Source organism: Ursus arctos, unplaced genomic scaffold, assembly GCF_023065955.2.
Source record: "Ursus arctos isolate Adak ecotype North America unplaced genomic scaffold, UrsArc2.0 scaffold_15, whole genome shotgun sequence".
In the NCBI taxonomy this organism is placed as follows: domain Eukaryota; kingdom Metazoa; phylum Chordata; class Mammalia; order Carnivora; family Ursidae; genus Ursus; species Ursus arctos.
The window spans coordinates 15,294,417-15,314,481 of NW_026622819.1; the positions used below are offsets into that span (position 1 = coordinate 15,294,417).

The window sequence follows — 20,065 nt, forward strand, 5'->3', positions numbered from 1 at the left end:
GAGTATTTTTTAAAAAGACCAATTACTCAGCCCCACTTCAGTCTTTCCGAATAAAAATATATGAAGGTAAAGACCAGAGATCTGAATGTTACTAGATTTCCAAGCTGAAATCATTCAACATTTAAGACACACTGTATTAGGAGTTATATTTAAATCCTTCTTTGCTCATTTTCTGTGTTCTACTTCATTTTTACAAAGACATAAACATATTGTACTCTAAAATAAATTTTAAAAAACCGATAGATAGATTTAGTCCACTGACAAATTATTAGCTATAAAAAAAGAGTCAGGAGGAGGTTAATGGTTTCACGAAAGCTGTCTTGATGAATCCATAACAATCAAACAAAACCCTGTCTCTCAGTGAGTGTTAGCTAACATGATGGAGATTTTTATATTGGTTAGAAAAGTCTCTTAATGTTACTTAGATTAGTACAACATAGAGTAATGGCATTAATAGAACTGGCAATCATGATAAACATGATTTGTTACCTGAAAACAAAGATGGCAGGCATATTCACAGTATATTCTACATTAGCTCTTCTCACCATAAAAAAAATTGTATTTTCTAAGAGTGGTTCCAAAGATGCAGACATAGCCATAATTAAAATGTAATTACATCTTAAAGAGGAAATATTTATCATTTTAATGATCTGACAGTATGGATTATTGACACCAACCTGGATCGTTCATGGAAAAATGGGTGAATTGCCTAAATCAGAGAAAATATGTTCTTTTTACCTTCTTTAAAGAAAGGATCCCTTCTCTGGTCTCTTTGTCAGTGGAGATGGAGAATATCCCAATACCATCACCGTTAATGATAGAGTATGTCATGTCAGCATTTGAACCAGTGTCTGCATCATTTGCTTTGATTTTCCCAACAGCTGAACCAACTTGAGCTGACTCAGGAACATACAGTTGATAGTGCTCTGAAAAATATTTCATATTAAAATCATTTGATGGTAATACAGTTCACAAAAAATAGTTTTATGAGAAAAAGGCATGAAATTGGTAAGACCACACATTCAAACAAACATTGTATTAAGTAATATATAAAACGGATATGTTTCCAGATTTTAAATATTAGTAAATTATTTAGTAGTAAAATACTAGATTTACATAAACTTCAAAATATATGTAAAATAGCCTACATAAAATAATTTGTAAATACCTTAATATAAAATATTTTATTAGCTCTACATCCCTAGGCAACAGAAAAAAAGATAAGGGAGATCAAATTTGCATTCTTACGTTGAGCAAAAACTAAATTAGTCAAGTATTAGTGTAATCCCCAATGCATTTCTCTTTCCATACAGCATGTGAAATTAAAATATAAGAGTTTGAAAACCTGAAATTCAAAACTTGAAATTCAAAGTGAAAACAAAGAAAAGAATATAGAGTATCTGTAAATATGATTATTATTCTGATCAATAAACTTAAGTTTAGTGAAACATATAAGCCATGACAAAGAGAGATAGGAAATTTATTTATGCATTTAATTGCCATGTGTTCCAGGTCAGCTTCTGGAAAAAATTTGAAGTGGTTTTATAATCAAGTTGTAAATAAAATTGCTAAAATTAATAAAAATAATGACTAAGTTAAAGAGTGAGAAAAATAAATATAACTACATAGGATGATGTAGTATTTGTGACTGAATTAATTTTTACACTATATACATTAAACACTATTGATTATATAACTCTCACAATCTGATATGCAAAAATACATTTTTCAGTATGTCCTGATACTAAATGTTTACATTGAACAATTTAAAAAATTTCAAAGTTTGTCCTGATACTAAATTCCTTCAGAGAGAGATCATAGAACTTTCCTTATAGAAACTTATGAAATAGGTATTAAGAAGCATAAATGGCCATGTTATTACCAACTCTTTTATTGGCAAGTTAGAAACATATCTATTAAGACAACTTATTTGTTATGGCAAATCTCAAATAACAATGTATATAACAGGAACCTTGAATTAAAATGTAACTGTATGAGAGTTTCAACCCAGACTAAATGAATGTGATTTAACATTATGCATGGATACAATTAGACTATACAGATAAGTGAATGGGGAGCCTGTATGAAAATAATTTCCCTAAGACAATATTTTGTTAGTTATGGTGTGATAATATTTTTTAAGTTAATACATCTGGTAAATGTATGGGGTACTCTAATTTACTTCTAAAGAATATAATTGTGTGTTTTTAAGTGCTACATGTGGATACCAGGGATTGACTTATGTATCTGTGTTTATTCATTATTCAACAAAGATTTTTCCCAGTTCTTGTCTTTAAACATTTGAGATGTTACCTGACATTATTTTTTTAGTTCAACAATCCTCACCAACTTAACATTTCCTTGGTAGACTACCCTCTTCTGTGAAACACATGATCCCCTAACCTTAATCACGTGCTTTTATCAAGATTTGTCATATTCTAAACACTCTACCCCTCTTGATATATTTCATTAACCTGTGAAAGCATGAGACCGTTTTTAAAGGACCCCACCTTTCTGCTTGGAGTTGATTTATGAAAGTGTAGGCAGTTGACTCACTATGATCCAAAGAGATTGTATCCCCCAAAATGTTGGTAATGGAACTAGGAAAGAGCTTTAGTCTCTCTTTGGTGGCAAAGCTATGAAATGTTGGAAGGGACTTCTGACAATAGTCATGTCTCCAAAATTCATGTCAAAGTATCTAATCTCAGGGCACAAATTCAGTATCAGAAAGAAGCCATAATTTTCAGAATCTTTGTGAATATCATAATGTTCCTAGGCAGTTACGTTTAAAATAGGACACTGTTATGTTAAAAAAGAATAGAGAAAAAATAAATTAGAACATATCTCCTATTTTTTCCCCTGAGGTAGAAAGGCTAGGGTGTCAAATTCCCGGTGCTGAGGTCTCTAAGTTGCAGCTTAACTTTCCACAATTCTGTAAGCCTCCCAAAGGACTCTCAGCTAGTTAAAACTGGGGTGATATACTTGCAAACAAAAGAAGTCTTAGTACACAGAGATAAATAAGCAAATCACAGAATTATTATGGTGGTAGTGTTACAAAGCAGGTTGTTTTTACAAAGACGATGCAAAAAACTGTGTAAGTTTGTCATAAAAGACTCACGTCCCAGAAAACATTTAAGTCACATTTTATAAGAGGAAGCATATGCCTGGAAGATGATCATGTTTGGGGAAAGAGCTGATACTTGTTGATACATTCTAAGAATTGCAAGTATAGTAACTCTTCCCCATTCACTATGCCCCATTAGACAAATTAGAATATATTAAGATTAATTTTTTAACATTTATACACTTTCTATATAGTGGAGAAAAATTGTAAACTATATTCAAAATGTCTCCTAATAACTAGGAAATAAATGATAGATAAGATTTATTTAAAAATCAAAAGAGGTTTAGGATATTTTTTATAATTTCTAAGGACTGAATATATAGCCGGGTACCTAAAAAAATGCTATAAGCTCCAGGCAAATAAATATGGTATGGCTCTTTAAGGAAATATATACCAAATATATATATATATATGGCTGTCTCTCTCTCTGTCAAATAAATAAATAAAATCTTTTAAAACAAAACAAAACAAAACAAAAAAACAAAAATGGATCGGTAGGGCTACACCAAACTAAAAACTACTGCACGGTGTAGGAGACAATCAACAGAATGAAAAAGCAACCTACAGAATGGGAGAAAATAGTGTAAACCATTTATGTGATAAGGGGTTCCTATCCAAAACATATAAAGAACTTCAAGTCAAGATAAAAGAATAAGCCAATTACAAAAATGGCAAGGATTTAAGCACACATTTCTGCAAAGAAGACATAACAAATAGCTAACTATTATATAAAAAGATGTTCAACATTTTTAATTATCAGGGAAATGAAAATCAAAACTACATTTAGAGGTCACTTCACCCTGACAGAATGACTATTATCAAAATAAAAGACAAAAAGTGTTGGTAGCTTTATGGAGGTATTGCAACCCTTGTACACTGTTGGTGGGAAAGTAAAATGGCGCAGCAGCTATGGAAAACAGTATGGAGTTTCCTCAAAAAATTAAAAACTAGAACTACTATATGATCCAGAAATTCCACTTCTGGGTACATATTCCAAAGAATTGAAATTAGAATCTCAAAGAAATGTCTTTATTACCATGTTCACTCTACCATGATTCACAATGGCTGAGATATGGGAACAATTCAAGTCTCCATCAATAGATGAATCAATAAAGAGAATGAATAAAGGGCCTCTCTAATAAGATAAGAAATACCAGCAATTTGGAAAATAAAACCTCTGAGTGTGTGTGTCTGTGTGTGTGGGAGTGTAAAAGGTGATATTCTAATGAGAAAATTATAGGATCAATAGAAGAGGAAATTAGAAATATATGTCATATTGTATGATATAATAATATTATATATCATATGTATTATAATATGTAAGAATATTATATAATATATTCATGTAAATAACATATAATTTATAATAAATATATAATATATATAAATACATTATATATCATATAAAATAATATATGTAAATATATTATATAGCATATAAATTATATATATTATTTATAATACATATTATGAAAAATGGAGATTAAGTTAATGACCTTTGGATGTCTCTGATAATAAGGATCCCAAAGAATATCAAAAATAGACTTACTAGGAATTTCTTTTCTTTTTTTTTTTATTAAGATTTTTTTTTTTTTATTTGACAGAGAGGGACAGCCAGCGAGAGAGGGAACACAAGCAGGGGGAGCGGGAGAGGAAGAAGCAGGCTCGTAGCGGAAGAGCCTGATGTGGGGCTCGATCCCATAACGCCGGGATCACGCCCTGAGCCGAAGGCAGACGCTTAACCGCTGTGCCACCCAGGCACCCCAGGAATTTATTTTCAAAGAAACCAAGATCTTTGGGACCGGGGTCCTTCTAAAGAGCCTAGTATATGATTGATGCTTAAGTGTTTTATTAATATTTGTGTTTAACATAAATACAATATTCACATGCACCTTTGCAAATTTAATCCAATAAATACCTTTATGGGTCACATTTTTAGTGTAGTTTGATTAACCATGGGAGGAAATATATTGAATTATCCTAAAACAAGAAAAGATATCAGACAAACCTTACTCTAAATACTAATTCTAACAAAAATGCAAATACCACTCATAAAGACATATAACATATAGTGTTACCTTTAAGAATTCTGAAAGCTGAGAGCCAACAGTCCATAAATAGATATTACAATCTTTGAATAATAATAATTACATCTGAACGTTCATTTACCTGTTATTTATGAGAATTGGCATTCTTTATAGGCTTGAAGAACACTTGGGAGAAACTTTAAAGGGTATGATTCAAAATGTAAATCTTTGCCTAACAGCCTGAAGCTTTGCCATTTCTATCCATGATATGGCTCAATTGCATAGAAGGAGTCAGTTTACTATTTAGGAAAAAAATGGACTTTTATCTAAATAAGATTAACAAAGGTCATAACTCCTAGAACCTTGGAATACATGGTGAATGATCTTTTGCCTTTCATATTATTTTTACTCTGTAATTACTCCCTCTGGGAAAAAAGAAATACCCATCTTGGATAATTTATAGTACAGCCTAATCAGCACTTCTACAGTTGCCAAATATCCCTCAGAGTACTCTGCTTAAGTTCACGAAAAGGTTATATACTATGTAACATCATACATTTCCAAGAGGATGAAAAAGGATTAAAAGCCTCACTGCACTTTCATACAGGCGTATGAGCTTATACACATATATGCTCACACACAGTGTGGGACTATGTATATAAACACGTGTTGTATGAAGGCATATCTCCACTCCATATATATATTAGTGAGAGACAGAAAGAGAGAGAGAGAGGTCATGTATTCAAGTCTCAGAAATAAATTATATAATTGGATATGTAAGGAAACATACACAATTTAAACCAAGATACTTAATTTTTAATTTTCTCTACTGAAATTAAGGGGAGAGTTTTTCCCAATTCCCTCCTTTTTCTTAGAGCATTTGTGAAAGAAAATTTGTCATATAGATAGGTAGATAGATTTTATATATATATATATATATATAACATAATTATAATGTACTTATAGATTTAAAATTTTCATGTCAGATATAATCATAGATGTAGCTGATACAATGAAGGGGTTGATTTAAACAGTACCTGTTATAAAATGGATTATGTATAAAAAAACCAAGTCATTCAATATTTGTTATTAAAATACAGGAATTTAAAAAATAATAAAAATAAAATAAAGGAATTTATTTTCCAAATTCTTTAGTTAGTAAAGCAGTCATTATATTCCTTTACATGTAGCTCTGCTTTTTATAAAAGCCTACATTGTTTTAACAGTCATCAGGTAGGAAGGATATTCTATCTGAATTGTGTAGCAGTAAAGAATCTCTGAAAAAAACAAAATCCTTCCTGGTAAAACATATTTTTGTTTTGTTGAGGACTGAAGTAGTTAATGACTTGATATAAAATTGTGTGATATAAAAATGTCCCCTAAACCAACCAATGTATCCACATTCACACCATTCTATACTGTGAAGAGATGGGGATATGGTTCCGCAGAAGAGAAAACTGAAGTTAGTCCCTGACTTAATGCTATTAGGAGAGCTCTTTTCTTTCACTCTTAACTTAATTTTGGTCTTTATAATAAATATCACCAAGACATCTTTAATTCTGGATGGTGTTTTAATATTAAAACATGCTGAGATGTCTTAATCTAAGTCCTGAATCTTCTTTTTCAGTCATAAACGTTTTCTTTCAAAACATTTTTTTGTTAGTTTTGAAATGATACTTACATTTCATAGTTTCCCTCCCTGTCCTCTCCCGCATGTCCTTGTTTATTATATAGAGATTTTTCTTTTTCCCTACTTTTGTTATTTTTATATGAGTTTTTAATATTATTGTTTCTTTTGATATTTATTGCTTCCAAGACTGATCTTAATTAAGCATTTTCAGTTTTCTAGAACTCCTAATGTATTTCTTGTATCTCCTTTTACACATTACCATGGAGTCTATTTTTGTTTTTAATTATTTCAATTGTATTGAAGTTCTTTCTTTTTCTGTTCTATTAAAAATGGTAACTAGTTCTAAAAAGAAAGTTGGGTGATTACAGTTGGTTTGTCCCTAGATTTCTGTAAAGATGATCTTTTCTTTTATTGCAATAATTTCATAAGTTACTAACTTTTCTGATTTTGATACAAAATCTCATAAATTATATGCATAATTATTATAACTATTAATTTTTTAAGATTTTATTTAATTATTTCAGAGAGAGAGAGAGCGAGAGAGAGCACACAAGTGGGGGGGGGAAGGGAGGCAGAGGCAAAGAATCTCAAGGAGACTCCCTCACTGAGCACAGAGCCAAAAGCAGGTCTGATCTCATGACCTGAGCCAAAACAGAGAGTTGAACGCTTAACTGACTAAGCCACCCAGGCAGCCCTATAACTCTTATGTTTTTAAAACACCAGAAAACTTGTCATTTCCCAAAATTTATATCTTTTGTTTAAAATAATGTTTATGTAGTAATATTATTTTATGTTTAATGTATTTGTTTTTTGAATCTTTTCCTCTTCTAATGCCATGAAATAATCTTGCGTTTTCTTTTAAAGCATAAGCAGCACGTAAGTCTTTAATTAATTCGTACAACTTCAGGATGTCAATTTATCTACTTTCACATTGATGGCCAATGGTACCAGTGCCTTCCATTTTCTAATATATTGTGGAAATATACCAGGTCCCAGGGTACACATGGGTGTGCTTCCTAAGTACTCTGTGAAATCCACTGTATCTGTTGGTCAAACCAAATGGATGTTGATAATCTGTTTTTTTCTGCCCCATTCCAATTTTTTTCTTTAGAAGTTCATCATTATTTATGAATTTGTACTCACCCATATGAAATTTGGGGTCAGCCTAGGTTTGTCAACTTGTTCAGTAAATGTCACTTACCTCATGCTGGCGTAATTTCAGGTATTGGAAATACAGTAAACCAAACAGACAAAAGTCCTCATCCTTACCAAGTGTGAGGGAGAGAGAAAATTAGCAAGATACATGATAAAAAATATATACTAGATGACAGAGTGATAATTCTAAAAATAACAGATATAGCATGTTTATTAGCTGTTTATGTGTTGATTAATCACCAAAATATCTCAGTAGCTAACAACAGCAAATATTTCATTCTACCTTGCATTATATGAAAACTATGAGCAGATAAAGAGAAAAAAATCTTTGTTTACAAAGTTGTTTTCTCTTTTCTTTATCTGCAGGAAAACTAGTCTCTATGTCTTGTCTATCATGTCTTTGATGATACAAAATCCTATTTAGACATGTGCTTTAAAAATTTTCTAAGGTTTTTAACAGACTTCCTCAAGATTTGAATTGTAAATGAAGTCTCTGACTAATTAGGCTTGTTTATTCGGTATGTTATATTCTGGTATAAGGTCATCACTTGAATTCTGATTATTGAAGTGTTATGTAACTGAATTTCCTTGTCAAATGCATTATAATGAACTCTCATATCAAATTTTTAACCATGTCCATTTATAAGTCCTTTGTCATTTATAGTTACTATTCTGAAACTCTTGTGAAATGTGTTTTATCTTCAAGGAGATACATGAACAGGACTTTCTTTGTTTGTTTTAAGATTTTTTTAAAATTTTATTTTAGAGAGAGAGTGTATATGAACAGGGAGAGTGACAGAAGCAGAGAGGGTTTGATCTCAAGACTGTGAGGTCATGACCTGAGCCGAAATCAAGAGTCAGAAGCTTAACTGACTAAGCCACCCAGGCACCTAGATTCATGAAAAGGACTTTTAACAAATACTTGTATTTGATATCTTTAAAATCCTAAAACTAAACTGGGTAAGAATTTCCAGAACCTGCATTCAAAGTGAATAATATTGGTTACGTGGAACTAAATGAATTCAGGAAGGTGATTATAGGTTTTATGACTCTTGTTGGTTCTCTAACGTTAGCTCTTCTAGATATCTATGTCTTACAGAAATGTGGTAAAGTATTCACTTGTGAACAAATTGAAGCATTTAACCTTTCTCTCTACTTGAACCCTCTGAAATTCAAAGTCTCAGGGAGTATTTTTTCTTTTATGGCAGTCATAGTCATTTGCATAAGTTCAATAAGGATTTCTTCTCCTTGTAACAGGACACCAGTTGGAAACTTTGGTTGTCTTACCAACGCTTTGACTGGAATGTCCTATTTGAGGGAGACATTCAAAGACTGAAATGTGACCAGATAACTTTAACGAACTAATGTTGATTTTATGGAGCCATAAAACCCCTTGGAAATGTTGGTTTGACACCTTGCTTACAGAGTTCCCAGCAGCCTTGCCAGTTGAGGAAAGAATGTTGCTTTTTGACAGGTGCAGGAACCTCAGGATATTTGGGGACCTTGATAAGAGGAATTCACCCAAATCTACAGCAACTGAAGGTATATCTGATGGTAAGTGTTTGGCTTGGCTTCTGGCCTAGAGAGACTACTAAAAGTTCAATCGAGAATCCTTATAAAAAGTTCCAGCAAAGCAGATTTTAAAAGATCTGTATGGTGAATCACTATTCTTGCTGAGCTTATGTAAATAATTAGGCCAAGTTTCTTAAAATTGGACTTGTTTTGTAAAGAATTAGTCTTGATTTAGCTATCTCTGGAAGTGAAGGTAATTATAGAGAGAAAGATTATGTCTCAACACACCTTTGTGAATCTTAACTTCTAGTTCTAATTGTCTTTGGATGTTGTTTGCTAAGCTAGATAACACGAGGTAAACTTCAGAGAAATTGCCGCAACAGCTCATGTATAGACAATCTTCATCCTTATTATTCTGGGGGGTTTAACAGGACCCCATGGGCATACGATTACTTGAACAGCTGGAAAATGGGATGGATTCCCCAACAATTGTATAACTCAGCTATCACTTTGACCAATTTTGTTGGTCATACAAAATTGCTCCTTAAAAGTATACCCCACTTCATGGGGTTAACTATGGACTCATGAGAATAATGGATGACCCCACTTTCCTCATGATTGGATTGGATGTTGCACTTGGGGATGCCCATATTCCCAGACAAGTCTTCTCCTACTTGCCAGTGAATCCTCACAATTAGGACATTGTTAAGGCTAGACATCAAACGAAGAGGGCTTCTTGATGGTTTTATCCCTTAGCCATTTTTTGTCCCAGGAGCCACTTCTATTAATGTAAAATTGCAAATAGAGGCTTTAGCTAAGCATACACTGGCCATCTTTAACTAAGCTTGACATGCACAAATTCAAAAGGTGGCCCTCTAAAACTGAATGGTGCCTTGATATCCTGACTGCAGCTCAAGGAGGAACCTATGCTTTATTGAAACAGAGCGTTTATATATACTCCAGATACCACAAAAATGTTACTAAAAGACATGAATACTCAAATTGGCACTTTAAATCACCCCTTTCTTTCCTTTAATGATTAAACTCCTTAACTTGAGGAGGGTTTTTGTCAGCTATCAAAGGACTCTTATTTGGGTTTCTTTTCTTTTTGGTTTTTTTTTTTTTGTTTTTTTTTTTTTAAGATTTCATTTATTTATTTGAGAGAGAGCGGGGAGAGCGAAAATGAGAGAGACAGAGAACATGAGAGTGAACACCAGAGGTGGCAGTAGAGGGAGAGGGAGAAGCAGACTCCAGTGAGCAGGGAGGCCCAATACGGAGCTGGATTCCCAGATGCCAGACCCCAGGATCATGACCTGAGCTGAAGGCAGAAACAACCTACTGAGCCACCCAGGAGCCCCTCTTTTTGTTATTCTAATTATATATATATTTTTCTCTCATGTCTTTTTACCTGGTACTGTGATTCCCTCAATGTCATGACTTCAAGCTGACAGATGATCCTTTCTACAGAGGGAGATGCATACATGTAGTCTGCCTTGGATTTAGCTGCCTCTGCCTTTTGTAACTTCTTCTTTTTTTTTTTTTTTAAGATTTTAATTATTTACTTGACAGAGAGAGAGACAGCCAGTGAGAGAGGGAACATAAGCAGGGGGAGTGGGAGAGGAAGAAGCAGGCTCCCAGGGGAGCAGGGAGCCTGATGCAGGGCTCTATCCCAGGACCCTGGGATCATGCCCTGAGCCGAAGGTAGACGCTTAATGACTGAGCCACCCAGGCGCCCCGTGTAACTTCTGTATGTAAGTCCCCAACTGGCCAAAGTTGACCCATAGATAGGGACATTGCTACACCTCTCATTCGGCAGGAAGAAGTTACAGAAGATAAGACCTTCCACTCTCAGCAACCTTAAAGATTTAAGGGTCAAAATTGTTCAGGGGAGAATGATGTGGAGAACAGAAGCAAAAGAAATGTAGAAAAAAAAAATAAATCTCCTTAAAAACTGTAGCCCACTGACAGATATTTGAGGCAGGCAGTGACCTTCCTCAAAGAACTCAACTGCCTTCATGTTAATACTTTGCTAGAGGCAAAAAGCAACCTTAGCTTGACATTAGTCTGACCTCCAGGACCCTGTAAGTCTTCCATAACATATCAAAATCCCTTTGGAAATTTCCTCTATTTCTACTCCCCCAAGATATATGTTAGCAATCATTCTCCAAACATATGGCCCACTGATACAGATCTGAATGTCTCATGACTAATGTTTTACTAGATAGTAGTAAATGACCTCATCTTAACAGCAGCTCACCCTTCAAGGTCCTGGAAGCCTTGCTTCCAAATTCCTTACAGACTTAAGCCACCCTAACCCCCACTAACTAAAAAGTACATAATCCTTTCTCCCCCCCCCCCCCCACACACACACAAAACAGAAGAAAACTATGATTAAACTATCACTCTGCTGGGATGGGCTCAATTCCAAGTGAATTTTCATTCCAGAATATGACATGAAGAAGCAATCATTGGGAGAAGGCAAGACCATGAACATAGAATGAAACCACTGAAGTGCTGTTAAAACTTCTCCTCAAACATGGCATATTCTGTTGGCCAAAGTCATTGGCAAAGCACAGAGTTAAAGTAGGGACATATTTTCCACCAACAGGAAAACATGATGAAAGAGGGAAAGGAACTAACAATTATGAACAAACAATACGATCTGTTCATGGTCCATCCTCCAGTCACAAATATCTGTGTGCCTCTTACAGATGAAATCCATTTATCTGCTCCCTGATCCCCACTCCTCCCCTCCAATCTCTTTAAACTATAAAACCAGACTTGAATTTCAAAATCATGTGATATAATCATATCAGAGTTTGATCCAGAGACAACTGAATTAGAAGGACAAATTATTTGCCCACCACAAATTCAACATATAACCAGGGATAACTAAGGACAAAATAATAAAAATAAAGGCCCTATTTGAAAGGAAAAGAATATTAATGGCTCATGGTAATTCAGTTATTGTTCTGTGCAATCATTACAAGGATTTCTGTCCCTAAGTCTCTGAAGCTAACTTACTTGGTGACTCCATTTTCAGCCCTGAAAGTCACACAATTTCTGGTTTCTTCCTCCTTCCTTTCCTATCTATTGGAAAAGAGACCAATACATTTTTTTCTGTATTCATCTCTTTCTTGTAGTATCTTATCAACTGTAGCTTTTAGCTATCAACTCACACTACAGATATTCTTTCTTAAAACCTCTTCTCTTAAAGCCATGAAGTTCATTAGGTACATTTTTTACCTTCCAAATTATCCCATGAAAATGTTTACGAAAGCAGAACACAGTCATATTCCAACATCCTATAAGCTTTACTTCATACTATTTTCCTCTTCAAACACAATTCCACATAATTTGTTGTTTTGGTGGTGGTGGTGGTGACAGAAACTTGCTTCTAGAGAGATATAATGTAGAATGCATAACAATTTTATTAGTCAATTTCTGTTGTATTAATAATTCTGTCTCAAAAATTTATAATCACAAACATTATTTCTTCTCACATTATCTAAGAACTCTGGCTTGGTGAGGTTCTGCTGGGCTCTGGTGTGCTTGTCTCCATTAAGTTCCAGTGTTTTCTCATTAGAATGAAGGAGTAGCTTTTTTCTAAGTTATGTTCTTATCAGAGTGGAGGCCAAGAACAAAAGAAACTGAGCCAAGGCATGCAAGCTCATTAAGGTTTCTGCTCAGATGTGATTCAAACCATGATATTTCACATGCCATTGACCAAAGCAAATTAACTAGCCAATCCCAAATTCAATGGGAAAATATCTTTTACTTCCAGGAAAGTATGTCAAAGGCAGAGAGAGAATGGATAATTGTGAGCAAATAACTGATTATGCCAGGGAAGGTAATAGAGATATCAAGATGAGAAGTCAGTAAAATTCTATTTCAAACAGAATTATCTAGGGAAATAAGACAAATGAGATGAATGGTGTGAATGATTGCAATACAAAACATACATCTTAAGCAGCTTTCCAATGAGGTTCTTTGAACAGTGACCCCCCTTTTTTTGTTTTAACATTTGTTTTTATTACATCCTGATTTTTCTAGAGTAATAGTTATTTTTCATCTTCTCATCAAATTTGAGGCCAAGTTTCTATTGTCATCTGTACTCCATTATTGTCAATGAGAAGCCCATGGAGTGTCAAATTCCTTTATTTTTCAAATTCTAAACTTCACCATAACACATCTAGGTGATAATATTTTTCCACCACATTTGCAACTTCTTATGATTATTTGTCTAAGGTTTAATGTCTATACTTATTCTTGAAAACTCTTAGTCTAGTTTAGTGCTTGTTTGTTTTTAAAGATTTTATTTACTTATTTGTCAGAGAGAGAGAGAGGCAGGCAGAGGAAGAAGCAGGCACCTCACTGAGCTAGGAGACTGATGTGAGATTCAATGTCAGGACCCTGGGATCACGACCTGAGCTGAAGGCAGATGCTTAACTGACTGAGCCCCCCAGGAGTCCCTGTTTGTTTCTTAAATACTGCCTCATCATTCTCTTTGCTGTCTTCATCTGAAACTCCTATATTATATATTGAAAATTTGTTTTCCTTTTCTATATATTTTAAATCTTTTTTTGTTTGTTTGTTCATTTATCTTTAGTCTCTCTGATACATTCTAGATAGTTTCCTCAGACTTATCTTCCAGTTTACGTACTCTGTAGTCAGTTGTATCTAATCTCCTCTTTCCCCAGTTTGTTTGAGATCTTAATGTCAATTCTTAATGTCAGTGTCTATGTTGTGGTTTCTGTTTACTGAGAGGTAGAGTTTTCCATTTTCCTTTTCAGAGCAAGCCCTGGTTTCATGCCAGACACCTAACTCTAGTGTCATCCCTAATGAATTCTTGTAATTGTACACTTCCTCTCTTTTCTAGGGCTAACAAGCTAAGATGCCAGGCTCTGAAACCTAAATTCTGTCTTATGCTCCCTCTGGACTTCCACAACCTCAGCTTGCCAATTTGCCACTTGTGCAAGTGCACTGTACCACTACAATCACATGGAAATACAAACTCTATTGGGGGAAAACATAATTATATCAGTAGCAGATACATGTAATTCCCTAAACTCTCGTTATTCTAGAGTATGACACAGGATGCACAGAACTCTACAACAGAGCTCCAGTAGAAAATGAGGCTGACTCCCGTAATGTTCTCTATATTTTCAGCATCAGGGAGACAGAGAGCACAGAGAGTACCTACACAAATATGCAACAGTGAAAGCTCGGCAGCTGAAGAGGTGACTGTGATAAAAAGGAGACTCCGAAGTTCAGTAGCTGTTGCCAATTTACACTCTAGTGCTAAGTCATATGTACTGAGCCAACCATTTCTAAAATACAGAAATCAGTGTTCATGTCCACCATTTGGCTCTTCATCGTCTAAACTTAAGCTCATTTTTCTCGTTAGAAACTAATTTTTGTCAAAGCAAAATGTTGATAATTTCTACACCTAAATTTCTTTTATTATAATTAGATTACTTTCATGGATGAAATTAGACAGCGTATGGAGGGAATTTTTTCCCCTCAATGAAATGTCTGTTTTCTCAACTGTCTACTTCAGGATCTATAGCATTTTGATGCCTGGAATTATTTCAAGGTAGAATTTTCTCTTATCTGCAAAAGTTAAATATACTGAAATAATTATGATTTAAATGCCCAGATGTAAAGCTGGGACTTGTTGAGATATGAGGTGGTACACGATGTATTACAGAAGTTTAGGTACCAAGTCACCTGTAGTATATCAATAAAGGGTTTTTTTTTTCTTTTTTCTTTCTTAGCTTCAATGTACATGAGAAATCTCTAAGTTGTATTTTACCTCATTAGCAAGTTTCAAACACATCATTAAATGGCGCTGTAATTATCCCTATTGGTTTTAAGACTATGTAATTTTATGTGGCAGAGAGATACAGATATCATTATTTCCTATTTCTGTTTCTGAATGAGCTATAATTTCATATGCCATATGTGATCCTTTCACATACTTTCTTAGACTGTATCATGAAATGCTAATGATTAGATGACGTACATTTAAAAAAAAAAAAAAGAAGACTTGGTGAGAATGATAAAAGGGTATTTGGTTTATTGAAGCTTGCCCCTTGTAATACACTTTTTCCCCACCAGGATAATATTGATTCTAATTGCTTTTTAAAAGACCTTGTGTCTTTTCTTCAGTAACTTTGCCAGATCAGTAAATAAGTCATTCCCTAAAATTAACCCTGGGTCACAACGTACAAAAGCTGTAATCAATTTGATAATTATATTTATTTTGACTAATATTTTTCTTACATTAATAGTATTTACTTGGGAAAGTGACTACTTATATAAGATAAATATTTATTTTTAGATGATTCTGGGGAAAGGCTGATTGACACGTAAGTGGTTAGGCTGTAATATCTGACTTACCCAGGATGTCTGACATTATAGATAAGATTAACCAGAAAGTTTCTAAATCTCTACTTTAAATTGCTTTACACAGCAGATGCAGTTTACATTGGAAATGCTACTCTCAAATTTAAAAAGACACCTAAAGAATCTGGGATTTTCCTGCATCTAAAAAACTTGTATTAAATATTGATCATTAATCATTATGTTAAGCACTGGTGGCATTGTTTTTACTATATGAATAATGTATGACTAAATCTACAGCCATCTGAATGCGCATTACAATGCCACACATTAGAAGAACAATTGTCCTACATTAGAATTCCACTGTACTATGGAATAGTATCTTTAAAATTGCTTAACCTAAAAAAAATATTTAAAAATAAAAAAATAAAATTGCTTACACTAACACATTTGCTTTACCATATCTCAACGTGCATTACTACAAAGCTGATTATCCTGTAAGAAATTTTTTTTCAAGGTACTAGTAGAGTGGGCCACGTTTTTTTTTTTTTTAAGTATTCTCTCACTTTTATTCATAAACATGACTCATAAAAGCCTGAGAAACTGTAAACTTATAAATTCTAATTGAAGATCATTCCTACTTTTTTCCAGCATTCTGTGAAGAATTTAAAAAATGATTTGTAAAGACTAATTAGTAACAATCATATAATTCCTAAGAAATATATTACATAAGCATGCATATCCGTATAAAACAGGTAAGCAAAGGAAAAGGAACCAGTCTATAACTCTGCCATAGCATACAGCCAAACAGATTAAACACAAATCATAAAATGACATTTTATAACTGGTAAGTTACTAAATAGACCATCTTAAATTATTTCAAAATACTCAACTTTAAAGTTAAAAGAATACCACAGTCTTATTTATTTATAGCTATTACCTTGTATGAAAGAATACGCCCTAAAGGTATTTGTACCCTGTTTAATGGCATAAACATATAATAATTTTCAATTATTATTTTATATACTAAATCTCATAACATTAAATAAATGCACTCTGTCTCTACAAAGTAGAATGAAAAAATATTTATAATAGACCAATAACTAGCAGGTTTTAAGGTTAATTTGAGAATTACAGCTTCCTTTTGAATTTATACTTTCAGTCTAACCATATTGAATATCAAGTTGACATACTATTCACGTATCATTCATGTCCTTTCAGTTGAAACTTCAGTGGGTTGGTCATTGCAACCCAGATGGTGAAGTGACAGGCATCTGGAATATAGCTACAGAAGCTGCACAGTATACATACAGCGACTATTTCAAGTCATTGGAGAGTATTCAATGTACAAAGGCCTGGATGAGATATGATCCTAGAGAGAAAGAAAGAACAACAATATATTTTTTAAAAGATTTTATTTATTTATTAGAGAGAGAGAGAGAGATAAAGAGAGAGTGTGCATGAGTGGGGGGTGGGCAGGGAGAAGCAGGCTCCCACTGAGCCAGGGGCCAGACTTGGGACTCAATCTCAGGACCCTGGGATCATGAACCGAGCCAAAGGCAGATGCTTAACCGACTGAGCCACCCAGGTGTCCCAACAATATGAGTTTTTATATTGACGATGACTCATGGCATTTTTAAAATATGCAGTGCTAGGGAAAGAATCCAAGCAACAATTAGTTTGTGGACAGAGGTTGAGGTTCAGGGCTGGCATAGTAGCTCAAATAAGAATAAAGACATAGAAAGAAGAAACATCAGAGAACTAGTCCTAAAAATGTGAAGCAATATTCCTGTGATAATTGCAGATGTATATACAGCATGTGCATATGTGGAGACGGCAAGAAACCAAGACGAAGCAAAGCTGGAAGACAAAGAGCTAAAAGAGATTTCAGCAGCCAGGAGACACTAAGAATCTGAGCTGGGAAATGCTTCAGTTGATACTAGAGAAAAATTTGTGTTTAGGAATAAGAGCTACTTCCCAGGAATAAGAGGAAAATGAAACAAAGCAGTTCTAAGAAAATCTAACTAATATAGGTAAGCAAAATTCCATGTATCTGCAAGAAAATAACTCTCTTTGGGGGAAGATGACATAGGCAGGGACTTCTGTAAGTGTTTATAAATAATCTTCAATCAATAATTCCAAAGCATGCTTCAAATAGGAAAATTATCAAAACCAAAAAGGAAACAAAATCAATAAAAATACCCAGATATGATGTTGATGTTAGAATTATTAGAAAAGAGTTTTGAAGTGATCATGATTAAAGTTTAAAAACATGTGGAAAAAAAGAGAATTTTAGCACATACCAGTAATATATATTTAATAACCGAAGTAAAAATTATAGAACTAAAATATTTCAATGCTGAGGTATGCACATAATAGCTTTCATAGACAAGTTATTAGAGAATAAACACAGTGGAAAAGGAGATCATTTTACTAGAATGTAGGTCAATATAAAATATCCAGGTTAAAAAAGAGAGAGAGATAAAAATAATAAGTAAGCACACAGAGGGAAAAAATAATAGATTTATGGTACACAGCTAGAAGGCCTAGCATGGATGCTTCACATAACCAGAAGTAATAAAACAAAATAAGAGAAACATTTGAAAAAATACTGACCAAAATTTTCTAGCATTAACAAAAGCTAGCTTAAAAATTCCTTTTAACCAAAAAGCAGACTTTTTTTTAAAGTAAGTAACTCTTAGGTTCACCATAAACTCTTGAATATCAAATACAAATAAGAATACTTAAGAAAGGTCAATTAAAGTAGGATAAACTAATCGAGAGCAAAACAATAAAAGACTGATAATTGATTTTCAACAGACAAGATGGTAGTCAGCAGACTATTAAATTGTATCATTTTACTAAAATAAGAAAAATCCTTTAAATTAGAGTTCTACTCCCAGTGGAAATGCCCACTAAAACCAGTAAGAAAAATTATAAGTTCAAAAAAAAAAGGAAAGAATTCATTGACACTAGACCAGTACTAAAGGAAAACCAGGAAGGGATATTTTAAGAAAGTTTATAATTTCCTTTCTAAACTCAGCAATCCAGGGAAGAAGAAATGCCACCAAGAAGGATAAATTATTATTGACCTAACAATTATTATTTACTATTTAACACAAGAAAAATAACAATTTAATGTAGGATTTAATATCTAAGATGGCAAAATAGAAAAAAAATCAATGTAACAGGGTTAAACAGTTTTAAAGTTGTTCCATTTGTTTCAAATGATAAAATTATAATTTAAGGTGAATAAAATAAATAGTAATATCTAGAGCAAATACTAACAAAAAATAGAAGTAAAATAAATTGTAAGTGAAGGAGAAAATGAAGGCAGTGAAATACATTACTAATTCAAAGAATGTAAGAAAGAAGAAAAAAGGGAAAAATTTAAAAAAATAAACAAATAGCAAGATGGTAGACTTGAACAGAAATATATGAGTAATTATATTAATTGCAAGTACATTAAATCAAAATAAACAATAGATATTGTGAAACAAGATTAAAATAAAATAAAACAATAGCAGAAACTTAGTTTAGTGGCTCATATGAAATTTTTGTTGGCTCATATGAAACTTTTAAAAATAAAAATAATACACTTTGAAAATAAAATGATGGAAAGCATTATACCATCTAACCATTAAACAAAAATAAAAAAAAATCTGGTACAGTTATATTACAGATAAAATGGACTTTAAGTTTTAGATGATTATTAGAGAGATGTTCCACGATGAAACATTTTTAATACAAGAAGAAGATATCTTGCCTTGTGCATCCAGTAACATGATTTCAAACTATATCTAAAATAAAACCCCAAAAGCAAAAGAAAATAAAAGAATAAGTAGAAAAATGCAGTGAAATGGTGAGATACATTAATCTCTGACAAACAAAAATTCTGTATGGATGTAGAAAGTTGAAAGGCACAATGAATAAACTTGAACTAATTTACATATGTGGAAAACTAAGTATGAAGCTGCAGAACTTACCTTTTTTAAAAGTACATAAGGACACTATCTCAATGAAATACATACTGACATTTAGAAAAACCCTCAGCAAGTTTCAAAATATATACCAGTAACCAGAGTAAAATGATATTACCCCCACCTGTCACAATGGCTAAAATTAATACCAGGCGGAAAAACAGATGTTGGCGAGGATGTGGAGAAAGTGGGAGCCTCTTACACTGTTGGTGGGAATGCAAACTGGTGCAACCACTCTGGAAAACAGTATGGAGTTTCCTCAAAAAGTTGAAAATAGAGCTACCCTACAATC

At 33.2% G+C, this 20,065-nt stretch overlaps 1 protein-coding gene across 2 annotated transcripts in view; it reads right to left on the minus strand.

Moving 5' to 3' along the window:
* CDH18 (cadherin 18) overlaps positions 1–20,065 on the minus strand; it is a 310,963-nt gene that overhangs the window by 85,260 nt on the left and 205,638 nt on the right. For both annotated transcript variants that reach the window (XM_026506724.4, XM_057312395.1), the window contains exon 5: positions 739–926. In XM_026506724.4, the coding sequence (XP_026362509.3) occupies positions 739–926 (188 nt within the window). The remainder of the gene's footprint in view (positions 1–738; positions 927–20,065) is intronic.